Source organism: Scatophagus argus, chromosome 17 (assembly GCF_020382885.2).
Source record: "Scatophagus argus isolate fScaArg1 chromosome 17, fScaArg1.pri, whole genome shotgun sequence".
In the NCBI taxonomy this organism is placed as follows: Eukaryota; Metazoa; Chordata; class Actinopteri; family Scatophagidae; genus Scatophagus; species Scatophagus argus.
The window spans coordinates 19,892,729-19,907,504 of record NC_058509.1 but is presented as its reverse complement, the minus strand read 5'-3'; the positions used below and the strand labels follow the sequence as shown (position 1 = coordinate 19,907,504).

The 14,776-nt window shown below is 36.9% G+C and overlaps 1 protein-coding gene across 2 annotated transcripts in view; it reads right to left on the bottom strand.

Annotated features, from left to right (window-relative positions):
• LOC124074471 (septin-7) overlaps nucleotides 1-6,970 on the bottom strand; it is a 33,750-nt gene extending 26,780 nt beyond the window's left edge. For both annotated transcript variants that reach the window (XM_046417441.1, XM_046417442.1), the window contains exons 1-2: nucleotides 6,814-6,970; nucleotides 5,403-5,404 (exon numbers count right to left, since the gene is read on the bottom strand). In XM_046417441.1, the coding sequence (XP_046273397.1) occupies nucleotides 5,403-5,404; nucleotides 6,814-6,868 (57 nt within the window). In that variant the 5' untranslated portion in view covers nucleotides 6,869-6,970. The remainder of the gene's footprint in view (nucleotides 1-5,402; nucleotides 5,405-6,813) is intronic.
• Between the last annotated feature and the right edge of the window lie 7,806 nt (nucleotides 6,971-14,776).

The window sequence follows — 14,776 nt, the reverse complement described above, 5'->3', positions numbered from 1 at the left end:
GAGATTGGGACAGATTGGAACATTTGATAGTGTAGAGGCACTTTGAAGACCATGTAACACTACTTCAGTGCCATAATAACACAATTAATACACTGTGCCTGTATAAACAGCTGTTGTTTTTTTTTAAATTGGACACAGTTATGTGAAGACAGAACCAGTCTAATATGAGTGGATGTACAAGACAAATGGCAGCTTATTATCTGGCATGGGTGTAACAAAATATTTAGGGCTGGGCAAGTTAACGCGTTATTATCACGTTAACGCATCAATTAATCAACGCCTACAATCATTCTATTGTGCATCAAGGCAGATTTTTTAGTGAGCAAGTGAGCAACGGTTAGTTAGGCTTTAAAAATAATTATAATAAAAAACTGCATTAATGCACGATAAAACAATTGCCAACCAATGTGTTAACCCAGCCCAGCCCTAAAAATATTTAATCATGACATGTTGCAATATAAAAATATTACATCTGGGGGAAAAAAACCCTCCAAAAAAAAAAAAAAGAACAACTTTCCTTCTTTTTCCAGAGCATTCAATCATATCTCATAGTCTTTTTAAGGACAAACCATTGTTTTCAAAGTCAAGAGTGAACTTTCATATTCAAACGAAAAGATGTTAAAGCACTAATTACAACCTAGCAGTTGGATATGTGAATGGTGCTGAATGGAAAATGTGCTATTAAGTGTTTTTATGTTACCTTAGTAAATTAGTATTACTTTAAGGAGGTAAACTACACAATCAACTAACTTATTTAGACTAAAGGTAGGTCTTGATTAAGAAAAAAAAAGAAAATTATGAAAGAAAGTAACATTTATGAGCATTTGGTGAACAGTGAATTTTATATGAGCCATTTTTATGATAATCTGTATCTGCACGAGGCCCTGCAGGCTAAGGAGAATAAAAACAGAGTACTTACAGCTGGGTTGGGGAGCAGACAGATTTTCAAGATGATAAAAAAGTTGATGTGGGAGGGAAGCCGTCAAGGAAGGCAGGTCCATGGAAAGAGAACCAGGAAAAGAAATTAGTAAAAGGACACCATGAATGACATAGCAAGACTATTTTAGCTCTGCTCATCTGCTGGCAGATTTCCTACCTGTTTACAGACTAAGGAATAATTTGACCAATGCACATAAAGACAGGACATATCAATCTAGTTCACTGAGATAGTGTAGGGACAATGGCACCTAGACATGGCTGGATTATGCTTTTAATGTACATCAGAGATAAAACACAGATGTGCCATGAATCCGAAGAACAGCTCTGTCTTTTTTTTTTTTTAATGTTTTTACTTGCTATTTAATAGACATGAAACACTGAACAATACATGGGTCTTCTTAAATGTTACAGCAGCAACTACAGATGTGTATATATGTTGAGTCATTCTTTTTTTCACTAGGAAATAACTTATCTAGTTGATGTGTGTAAAACCAGTGTTTCCACCAGCTGTTGTCAACAGTCATCTTCACTAATATCTGAAGAGACGTTTAGAAATCTAAACATGAAAGCAAGGAAAGGAAGCCATGCTTCACAGAGAAAAGGCTTTCTGGGCCAGGAAGGAAGACAAACTATACTTTGGCTAAAATATGTTTTTCCAACTTTGCTGTACCTGATAAAAACAAAACAAAAAACAAACAAAAAAAACAACCTTTTGTTGTGTAATCCTGGACAATTTACAAAACACTGAGCATTATAATCTTAATGAAAGGAGGATTTATTGCAGGACTGTTGCATTAGACTGCCTCTCTTTACGCTATGTGTGCCTAATAAACTGGGTGTATGAGCATATATGCTAATATAGTGGTATCAGCATTTGTCTGTGTCAGCCAACATGCACAAGTATATCCTGCTGCAGCCGCTGCACAAATGTGAAGAACTTCCAAATATGGTGTGCGGGCTGGTTAGGTCACAGAAGGGACCAAAAACTACATTGTGCTGCATTGTGTGTAGTATGAAGGAGACCTCAAACTTCTGTTGTGCAACTCAGTGTTGTACGAGGACAAATAATTTACTTTGAATAACCCTGAATAAATATTAAAGGAGAGGTTATATGCTGAGCCTATATTTACAAAGATAATAAAATAATGACACCTGGATCTCCATTATAAACTAAGATGGCAAACTATTTTTGCATCCATGTGGCTACTGCAGTTTTTCTCTGTTTCACAATAAAAGCCCTAGACATGGCAGTATACTGCACAACTGGGAGAACTGAATTCTGTGAGGCTGCATTTGAATGCCAAGAAGTTTCTGGAGGAAACCCTAATAAACAGTGTATGACACGAAACTGATTTGAAAAAAGGTTCAGAAATCATCACTGAAACAGACTGTTAACACATTACATTTCCACAGTGCTATGGGTCAAACAAAGAAAGACATACAGTAGAGCAACTGCACTGTATCATCGACCAGTTATTTCACATGTGTGTATATAGGAGCGGTCACCCATTAATCTGAGCGCTTAAGACGATGCATCCCCCACTCGTCACACTGATCTCACTACAGCTACACACACACATTTTTGACAGAATACCAGACAACTGGCTCACATCCATGAGCCCTCTCCTAACGGCTTCCTGTGTTGGAGACAGGTGATGAACAGCAGAGCAGTCAAACATTCAGCCTGAAACAATGCACAAATATAACCTCATCTCTAATGCTGAGGGTGAATTAATGACAGGACATTTAAGTCAAAAGCTCTGGCATACTTCAGAGTGAAAATGATGTCTCTGTGCAACACTGTGTAGTTTCACATACGTCACACAAAAAGAATCAGCAACAACTGTGCTGCTATGTTCTGATACACTGTGGCATTGTACACACCTGAGCTAAGTAGCAATTTCACAGCCAAACTATGACCTCACATAAACTCACAAATGATTTCAGAAATAATTTGCTGAATTTAAGTCGGTTTGAGCATCAACTTTCAGTTACAGTCAGAAAAGCTGTCTTACTACTGAGTCTGCTTTGTTCTGCACTGTTACCTTATAAAACTGGGCAACTTGTTTGCGGTAATTACAACTGCACTACACACAGCTGATGTGGAAAAAAGTTTGTCGTTGGTGGTAGGTGTTGACCAAAGGAAAGAAGGGCTTGTTTAAAAGCAGCATTTATTAAGCAGTGTGGAACAAGTTCCATTCTCTTCAAGAGAACCAACACCTGTGTCTTCAGCCAAAGCGCCAAACCAGTGTCAACGACATATGAAATCAGTGCATTGATACAATGCAACAGTAACAGAAAAATGCACAGTGCACTTTGCTGTTTGTTCAACTACAGGAAACAATGTGGTGAGGCTCCAGGAAACTGGGGTTAAAAGGAGGACCAACAAGCCCAGAAGCACTCTGAGCGTTGAGTATGAATTCAACAGCAAGGAAGATACCAATGCTTTCTGAAAAACCCCTTCCTTCCCACGACCTTAGGGGAGCTCAGACATTTCATGCATCATCCCACACTGTTATTCTTCCAAATGTCTCTGTTGATATGACTTGGCCACATTCACACTGCATTCCCAATTTGATTTTTTTTCCCCTTGCATGGGAATACTCAGAGTTTCAGAGATGGAGCTTTTAGATGTTTTATTACAGAATGTGTAGAAAACCCATGACCAAAATTCTGTTATGGTGTGACTTGTGGATGAAATTATAGTGAAAATAAATTATTACAGTATTACACTGCAAGCTTCATTTTCACTGTCTACTTTTCTCTTTCTAGAGCACGTCATGTAAAAATCACTTTTGCCTGACTCTCTTAGCTGTCTCTCATCTCACTCAGTGAGTTAGATCGAGCCCTGAAGATCACCGTTCAAATGGTTGCTTAAAGTTTTTTCATACTGAATTGAAATAGTGTGTCCTGTACAGGGCATGATGACATCATCAAGCTTATTTGGTCCGAGTTCATAAAGTTCATTCAGTCACACAGTCAGTCTCAATCACATGCACAACTGTCGGAGATTTCACAGTAACATCGTACTGAAAGCCATCCAGTTTCATCACATGAAAATATTTTTGGAGGGGGTCTTGCTGGTGTGATGAATGCTGCTTTTTGGGTAGCTAAGAGAGCTGCAATGATTTGCTGATTAATTGATTAGCTAATTGGTTATTAGTAATAATTATTAATAATTAGTTGGCAACTATTCTGATAATCAATTAATCGTTTCAGTCATTTCACAAGCAAAATGTCAAACATTTGATGCTTCCAGCTTCTTAAGTGCAATGATATTTTTGCCATTCTTTGTCATTATTGTCATTCATGACAGTTGGAAAGCCATTTGAAGACGTCACTTTGGGCTGTGGTAAACTGTACTGAGCATTTTTCTCTATTTTTTGACACGTTAGAAACTAAACAATGATTCAGTTAGAACAGAAAATAATCAAAAGATTAATCAATGCTGGGGAAAAAAAATCGTTAGCTGCAGCCCTTGTAGCAAAACTTGTTGGACTAGCGGTGGCTAATTATCAGCACTGTATGGCAAGCACAGTGAGTGAAGCCTTGGACAAAGACCCTGATGTCAAAATGCTAATATTTTGATTTTTTGAATGTAGCAGAACAAAAATTGAAATGAAAAAATTGACCATGCAAATACTTTAGTGAAAATGGGTATGTGAAAGTCGAACACAAGTGACAATTTGGAAAATATTGAACAATAGGTAGTTTCACATCTTGAAATATGTTGGCTAAAACATCCCCATTCAGTAATAGAGGGCTTTAATTTCAACCCTACACCATACATGTTAATGTCGTACACCTGTCTATCACACGTGCTGATAATTGTCACTACCTCATGGTAACTCAGTATCATCAAGCACTCTGGATGCAATATACATTCTGAATAACATCCATTTTGTTACTATTTCAGTCACATGATGAGTGAATGAAACTGTTACATGATACAGTTTCTATGTATTTTTCACAGCACAATGCATCTTTCAGTAAATCTAATGTTTTGTCTCATTACGTGATTCTTCCAAATCCCATCTCAGCCGAGTGAGTCTATATTAGAAAATCAGATGTGAAGACATGCACCTGAGCCTAAATATAATCTACAGCCCTTTCAATACACACAATACACTGAAACTGACAGCACTGCATTGTCAACACCTTATTCTCCATTTTCAACAAGGAGTTAAAGCTAGACCACACACACACAACAAACATGTCCAAAACAGATATGACGCTTTGTCTTTGCCACTATGTGCATGAGTCTTTTATTTATTTATTTTATTTTTTAAATATCACTGTAAAAATAAAGACAGTTTAATTTAGACCTGTGGTGTGAGCGCAAACCTACATCTGTCCATGTGCAATACTCATTTAATAGTGAAACAATAAAAATGGTTCTCCTATTTATGACATTAGAAATGACGAGGCCAAACTCAATTACACTAACACACTCTCTGACACACAGCTTGGTCATCACAGACTGCCCCCTGGTATTTGACCGCCACACCATATGACACTCTCTGTCTGGCTGTCTGCCTGATCTGGTCTGTGCTATGTCATTGCCACTATGCAAACAACACATGCAACAAGCCATTTGGCTCTGACTGCAAGATACAAACAATTTTATTACCACGATAAGATGTTTAATTACTGCATGTAGATTATACTTCCTCTTCTCTTCTGAGCAGCAACATAAACTGCAGCAGCCGTAGAGCTGCTACTGTGCTTTGTCATAGATATTATATCCAATTAAATTTGAATAATGTGGGCCACCCTGTGCTGGGCTTAACTCTGATGACCAGGAATGTAACATCAGTCATATAACACCAAAACAGTCACATTGTAAGTCTGTCAACCACCCACAAACTGAATGAGAACATGGATGCAATCAGTGAGGTTATCGATCCACATGAAACATGGGAAGATAACACTATCTTTTCTACCTTATTCACTCTTTTTATTCACACTTTGTTATTTAATTGTAAACAATTAACAATTAACTTTTTAAACAAAGTTAACGGTCTAACCGTTACCGTAACCGTTTTGGTGGGTATCGACTGCAACAGATGTCTACACCAGTGTTGTAATGAGCAGACTTGACTACGTAGCTACTCACTCATGACAAAAACACAGGAAATGCCAGGCTAACGTATGTTACTACTGCAGTATTGTTAAAATGAGAACGTGAAAACTCGAGTGTTACATGTTATATGGATAGGTTTTTGCAAATAAATCCATTCATAAAACTGAAGATAGTGCTAGAACTTAAGCGTTCAGCATTAAGTTACGTGCAAAACGTTGTCTTAGCACAATGGGAGACATTCTTGTACTCATTAAGATGCACTTTTTTATTTAGCATACGTCGAAAAGATCGAGCAACAGATACAGGGATTTTCAACTTTTAGACATACTTTTTCCATACAGAATGAGGTATAAATCCAGCAATGTTGACTATAACCCTATGTTTCACCTTAACGCAGCATGGTGGGCGGTAGAGACCAGAGTTAAGGAGGATAAATTTGGGTTGAAAATAGTTGCTTAACATACCAACATTACCGGAAGACCACCACAATTTCCGAGGTATGCAACTTAGCTGACGCAGAACGATAAAACACAGACACATTAAATAGTCAAATTTCTAAGTGAAGTTTGGTGTGACATTGCCTTCTGAGAGTCTAGTTATCCGGTGCTAGGCTAACTTAAGCACGAAATAACCAAAATGATTCCCGAGCGGTTTCCCATCTTACTTCGTTTCGCTTATGGACAAACAGTTCAAAAAACAACAGTCGACAGTTGAACTAGTTAACACCAGGCTTGGCTCAACTCTACACTCAGAAGAGAACAGGGAACATTTAAAAATACGAGAAAACTCACCCATTATGCCGCCGTTCCCGTCTGCTTCACTAACCAATGTTTCTCTGCTTGACATTCCCTCTCTCAAACTCAGCACTCAACTCCGCAGACTACTAGCAGTTGAACCTAGTACGATACGCATATTATTGGGCGCAATGGTATGTCATTGACGCAAGAACGTCATAGCAAAAAAGCGTACGTTCTCTTTGGAGAATACCGGCTACCATACATCGCGAGATTTGTGTAGAACCAATACAACTTACAAGTTGCGTCCTGATAAGTACAGCCACTTAAACTAATACTGACAATATTCATTAGAAGAACTGTAAATACATTTAATCAGTAAGATTATGCATGGGAGAACGACTACACTTATCTGAATCTAACAAACGAAGAAATTAAAACGGGACATATATGCATATCGTCGCACACCGCGAATAGCATATAAACACACTCTTATCGTCTCTTGGGAAATGAAATAGCCAATAGTGCCATCTAGAGGGTCTTTGAATTAGTTACAATTTACAATTCATTTTCCAAGGTGTCACAGGAGTTTCAGTTTTATTCAAACTCAAAACAGCATTTGCCTTTTTACACATGGGGCTTTGACCGTTTATTACAAGACAAAATGCCATATTTCTTTTATGTAACTTTTTCATTTTGACTGCGATATTTTAGTTTTAATATTTGCCTTATTTATCTTTTCATGTTTAGTGTTATAATGTTTTATTAGACATCCCCAAGGGACAAAATGCCTTCATTTCAATAGAAAATCTCTCTGGAAATTTGTTTATTTTTTCTTTTCCCCTTAATATTTGGTACTTTTAATACAATCAGAGGTGAATATTGTAACATGAGGTATTGGAAAACTATCAGTACTGTTACATGTTTGACAACCCTACAGTATAAAATATAGATAACCACACTGTTACAAAATCTACAAATCACTTAGATTTGTAGATTTTGCAACACTGCAAATAGACAGTTACCATACATGTGTGTGTATGTGTGTGTCTGTCTGTGAGAGAGAAAGAGAGAGAGAGAGAGAGACCTCATAATAAATTTAACTGCTAGTACATCAATCTAATAATTCAATTGTTTCACTCTGGTTATTTCACACAAGTGTTGGACTGACATGCTGTGTGGCTAAAAATTAATGTTTAATTTGCAACTTAATAAATAAGACTGACGGGAAAAAAAAGAAAGAAAGAAGTGTGGACAGAAAGATACTGCACAGGATTCTGGGTGCTTTTGGGATAAAGAAAAATAACTAACAAAGAGCATAGAAGACGTGATCCATCCTACGCAAGGCGGCAGCAAAATCAATCCACAGAGCCTGAGCAGCCTCCCTGAGCTGCCTATATGTACACGACAGCCTCCTGCTGGGAAATCAAATGAAATGGAGTGTGGCAAAGAGGAGAATGAGCAAGTCGCATCACATTATATGAAGCTGGCAGCTGATGCACACTAGGATCTACATGGACCACCTGTGTCTGTGTGCTGCTCAGTGTTACTACAATGTACTACTGATTAAGCTGTTGTGTTGCATATGCTGGAACTGTTGAAGAATAGCTGATCAGAGACTGTAAATGACATTATCAAACTGATGATGAAAAGTAATTTCTGACGTGATTAATGTTCTTTAACCCATTGTGGTTTTACAGTAGGTCCAATAGTGAAAGCAAGTATTTGCCTTCATTTTGTTATAGAGCTCACACACACATACAAGAAGAACAACAATGCAAAAAAAATGATAGTGTGTGAAAGATGTGCAAATATTTGATGGCTAATATAGTGTGCTCATGTTAAGGTCTTAAGAAGCACATGTATGTACACTATATAGACAAAAGTATTGGGATGGGGAATACTTCTAGTGAAGAGAAATCTTAATGCTTCAGCATACCAAGACATTTTGGACAATGCTATGCTTCCAACTTTGTGTCAACAGTTTGGGGAAGACTCTTTTCTATTCCAGCATGACGGTGTCCCAGTGCACAAAGCAAAGCTCCATAAAGACATGGTTGGATGAGTTTGTTGTGGAAGAACGTGACCGGCCCACACTGAGCCCTGACCTCAACCCCATCCAACACCGTTGGGATGAACTTCACTTCGCCTGACTTCACAAATGCTCTACTGCATGAATGGGCAAAATATTGTGGAAAACCTTCCTAGAAGAGTGGAAGCTGTTATAGCTGCAAAGCTGTCTGTGTATTTAGACTGCAATGTCATTAAGGCTCCTGTTGGTGTCATGTTCAGGTGTCCCAATACTTTTGTGTATATAGTGTATGTATGTATGTATGTATGTGTGTGTGTTTTGATTTTTAAAGGTACTGAATTCATCTTACATTTTCATATACTTTTGGATTAGTATTGATGCTTCAATGTGTAAGCAACATTTAATGTTTTACAATAGCTAATTGAGGTGCAGTGATTTTGAGAAATGAATCCATAACAATGTATGTAATGTGTTTCATAAGGTCATCAGTTGTTTTGTTGGTAAAATTTTGATACTCAAAGTAACTAGTAACTACAGCTGTCACATAAATGTAGTGAAGTCAAAATAAAAAGTACAATATAATGAAGGTTCCCAAGTACAAGTACCTTCAAATTTTACTGCAATCCAGTACTTGAGTAAATGTACTTTGTTAATTTCCCACTACTAGCACTGTGTATGAACACACGGATATGTGTGCTGGTATGCACTTGCATGTGCTGATTGTTCCTCAAGTTATGGCATAATGCACTCACAAGGTGTCAGTATGGGTAATATAACACCACAAGCATGAGCCCGGTTTACTTGGTGAATAATGATGTAATCACATCAGAACCCCCCCCCCTCGAGCCCCAAGCTTGAACACTGAAAGTCTAAGAATTACACTGAATGGAAATGTGTAGTGCATGCAAAAGACTCCACGAACCATGAGATTTAATACCAGTATGGAGATGAAATGACAACATATGATAAGCTGTCTGTGATCCAAATATTCTTTTTGGGAATTTAATTTCAAATTGATGAGATGTAAATATTATTCTACATCTACTGTATGCACAATTTTAATTCCATCATCAGGGAGGTGATTTCCTTTCTCACTTGTCTGTATCTCATTGGCTGGGATGGAAGGGTGTCATTTACCTGCCTGCTGTACTAACAAATTGTCAAATGACTCAACTTATGCAAATGCTCTGTTTATTTTTCAGGTCTATTATTTTGCAATGGCAAAAATGTTGACACAAATAGCAGCTTCCATGTGTTTTTCATTAACACTGTTTGTCTCTGTTCAGCAGCAAACAATTGTCCCTTTTCCAATTCAGTGCGAGTTTGTTCAGTGCTCATTTTGTGCACTGTATCTGTTTACTGTCCCTTTGTAGCACAGGCTCAGGGAGCGGGCGTGTGCATGCGCTCCTGCATGTGCTTCATGAGCACAAAGTGTAGTCAGTGTGTATGAGAGAATAATGATTGGTGCTGGTGGAGGAGCTGTCTGTTATCTCCACCAGCGGCTCATTAGGAAGGAGAAGAAAGTGGGCTCTTCCTCCCAGAGCGGACCAAGAAAAGCTGGAGGCATGAAGCAGCCCAACAGTCCTCTCACTTTACTGAACATTTTAATATACACAACCTCAAGAGACAGGCAAAGGGATATCATATTCAATTCATTTTTTTTAATAGGGGCCACACATACTGTGGGCTTTTTTTTTATTACACCAAAGAAAAGGTTGTGAGTCAAGGGCCTTTACTGTGGAACTTTATTTGATTTCTCAGGCAACACAAAAATCAAGGGCATCAAATAATGGAAAGTAGAGATCAAGAAGAAATCATCCTAACATATTTAGAACACATCTAAAAAGAAATGACATGGGTGGAGCGCTGTGAGCTTGTATTTTTGTGATTTCTGGTTCAGAATTCGAATCATGTGAAAGAAGAGTTTTCCCACCAATCAACATTGCTGTTAAATGATGTAAACATGTAGGCTACAAGAAATGTATATATTTTTGCTACATCGTTACTTTTTGTGCTCCATATTAACAATTTAGCTTAACCTAGCATCACTGAGCTTTAAGTAGGGAAATTGTAACTAATAACATGAAGATATTCTCTGCTACATTTTGGGTGCCAGTTATCCCAGTACCAGTGCTTTTGGACTGCTGTCTATTGCCCCCATGTGGGAAACCAGCAAAGGCTTTTGTAGCTGCACTGGCCGGAGCCAAGGGGATGGATCAGGTAGGGATCTGGTGAACTTTTGTGTTCATCACATTTTTTAATTTCTGGGGTGGCACATGAGAAAGTGGTTGATGATTCCATGTGTATCAGGCAAGGCACAAAGTTTTCTGCACCATGCCCGAGATACAAAAGGGGAGATAACAGTGGCAAAGGACCACACTACAGTGACACTAGTCGTTCTGATGAGAAAAAAGGACTAAGCTGTAACAAGTAGCATATCTATGGAGACCCATTTTAGCTAATGTGATAAAAAAAACATATCCTGTAAGTCATCATACTGAGAAAAGCTAAACAATGACTTAGAATCTCAAAACAATGATTTAGTATCTGTAAATAATGAGGAACTTTCTCAAAATAATGACGTCCTTATCTCAAAGTTATTTATTATCTAAATAAATGAATGACTTATTATCTCAAAATAAAGAGAAATGATCTCAGAATAAATGCTTTTTATTACTTTCAGAATATTTCCCATTATTTTGAAATAGTAAGTCATTATTTTGACATAAAAGCTCATTATTATTTTAGTTAAAGTTTCTAATTATAATGACTTACTTTGGATTTTCAGGATCTCTTTATAACAGCAGAGATGGGCTTCAGTCATCTCAAGGTGAACCGATAGACAGCAAGGTTAGAGATTTACAAATAAAATTACTGATCAACTTTATTACGTATAGCAAGTGTTGCATGTTGACTGTCATGGAGAGGAGAAGAAAATGAGTTGATGCCCGATGAGGTCTATCTAACAATAATGTCAAATTCTTTCTACTAAAACATAACAATGTATTCTTTTTAATTAGAATTATCGTTAGATAGGTGCCTCATTTTACTCAGAGTGAAATAACTTTCATATTTCTTGTGTATTTTTGTGACATCTTCAGTTTTATAGAAATAGACATGGAGAGAGTGATTCAACTGATTGCTCCTTGTGCACTCTGTATGTATTTGAATTTGTAATGAGACTAATGTTCTATGACTATCAGATGTTTAACATTTGTATTTTATTAGTTTTTTATTTTTTATTACTAAAGGAAATTATGACTCGGAACATTCACATTATGTTGACAAGACCAAATTGTAATGAATGGATTATTGTTTCAGTTTTGGTAATTATAATGCATTAGTATGTATGATCCCTTGTTATGAACATTTTTGTAAAGCATCATGAATGTCATCTTATTTTACTGGCATCTCATAATGTACAAACCTGATTCCAGGATACTGTGTAAAATATCGAGAAAACTGAATGTGCTAATACAGTTTGAGATATACTGAACTGAAAACAGTACAAAGACGATATATTTAATGTTGTACCTCAACAATTTCATTAATTTTTGTAAATATATGGCTACTGAGCAATTAAGAAATTGATGCTAGCAACAAGTTTCAAACAAGTTGGAACAGGAGCCAACAAAAACAAAGTTGTGTACTGCTCGAAAACACCTGTTTGGAACATTCCACAGGTAAACAGGTTCACTGGTACTGGTGACTGTATCATGGTATCATCGTATATGAAAAGCTCAAGCAAGGATGGGCCAAGGTTCACCACTATGTGAAACATATGGTTGTACAAAGGCTATTAATACATGGGCTCAGGAACAATAAAACCAAAACACAACACAACAAAACAAACCCTGTTAAATCGATGTTGGTAAACACCGGTTTTAGGGTTTTTTTAAACAGAGTTGATTTTGTAAATGACTGTAGTCTGTTTTTATTTACCTTTTACACAGTGTACCAACTTTATTGGAATTAAGATTGTATTTTTAAATATTTTACAAATATTTTTTTATTTGTAAAATATTTTATTTTAATTAAATAAATAAATAAACTTTATTTAATTTTTAAAATACATTTTAACAAATTAAAAATTTTATTTATTCACCAGATGACAGATGTAATGTGTATTAGGTTGCTAAAGTTCATTTAGACGATAACCATTTGTAAAAAAGCTATCACAGTCAACAATGATATAGCCTATTCTTCCACTTTTTGATAAATTTGAACCAATTTATGACAATTTGTTAAGCTCAGGTATGATAATGATTACATTTACTAATAATTACTTGATAATATAGCAATTTTATACATTATATTTTTAATACAGTCCACCCATATATATCATTATAATTACTGTTCTGTTACAGGATATATTCCATATATTCCAACTTAAAAAAAAATCCTGCATGTGTGAATACATATGTAGGCACTGCTCACATGTGGCTGATGTTACTGTCTTTGATGTTCTTGCGAGTTTGACATGAAAAAGCCTCACTGTCATCATTTATTTTCATCGGAAAATGTATTTGTGTTTTATCTACCATCCACCACAGCACAAACCCATGAGCTGTGCTGCTATTACAGCCACAATCCTTTCCCATCGTCTAGTGTATTCAACAAGACTTCCACAGATACTAAACACACTTGAACACAAAAAACACCAATGGTCTTCCTTGAATTCCACCCTGTTCCAGACTTTGTCAAAAGATAAATGAACACATCCATTCTTTTAGTTAGGTTTAACTTCTTTCTCTTCAATTTTAATCTTCAGACTGATGTGCTTCAGTGTGGGAAGTCCAATTGCTGAAAAGTGAAAATTTCCACTGCTGAGGTTGGAATTAAACTTCTTTCTCTCAATATTACTGTGAAGACAAGTAAGCAAACACTACTGAGTGGCTTCTCCATTTATCAGCCTGCACAAAGAGCTGAAAAATCACATATGAACAGAGAGGAGAACAGACGGAAGGCCTGCGTGTGGTGTGTGTGTATGTGTGTGTAGTCTTTTCCTTTCTTTGTTCATATGTGATAACCAGAACTCAGAGTTACCCCATCTGTTGCCACATGGTGTTGGTCCCTACAGCAATGTGAGCAACGTTCAAGTGAGAGAATTCAGCCTTTGCTTGTGCATACACACACACAAGGTATACGCATACAGTACATGTTCTAAAGATGTCACGCATCATCAGTTACGCAATCACTGTAAAATTAGAAACATGAACAAAAGTGAGTCACAATTAAAACTGTGTTAGAAAGGATTGCATTTAAAATTGTTTTCTGGCATGCTGGTATTTGGTGAAATAACTTATCAACCACTTCGGCTGCAGACACCAAGATGCAATCCATGTAAAGTTCGTCCCTTTTAGTGACTGGCATGGTGGCAACACTGGGAAATGGGGGCCATGTATGAATGTATCCATGCTGTTATCAAAAATGAACTCCCATCCGATTTTCTGGGATGCAAAGGAAATGCTTTTGGCGGACTAATCTGGAGAGGTTACACTATTACAGGGGCCTATAATCTCATGTGACAACTATGGAGAAAATCTAAAAGATTTGGCATGAGAAGTCCACCATAGGAATCCTGCGTGAACTCATTTAAAACCCACCCTATTCACCTGATTCGGCACCTCAGATTATTACCTCTTTTCCAAGATGAAGGAGGAGCTCAGTGGTCACCATTTTAATAGTGAGAGTATTCACTGCTGTAGACCACTTCCTTGACGTCTATTGTCTCAGCTAGTCTGCCGTGGTACATACACAAATACACAACTTAAGAGAGAAACACATGCAGATCAATACGATCAATACAAAACTTTAAAAAGCCACCTGATTAATGAGTGTGATATAATCTCTAAAAGTGTGTCTTTATACTGTAAATATTAATTATATATACAGTATCTGTTAATATAGGACTGTATATACCAATATATACTGCTATGGTAGTGGTGGTTCTGGATACTAACCACTGACTGCAAATCTGAGAATTTT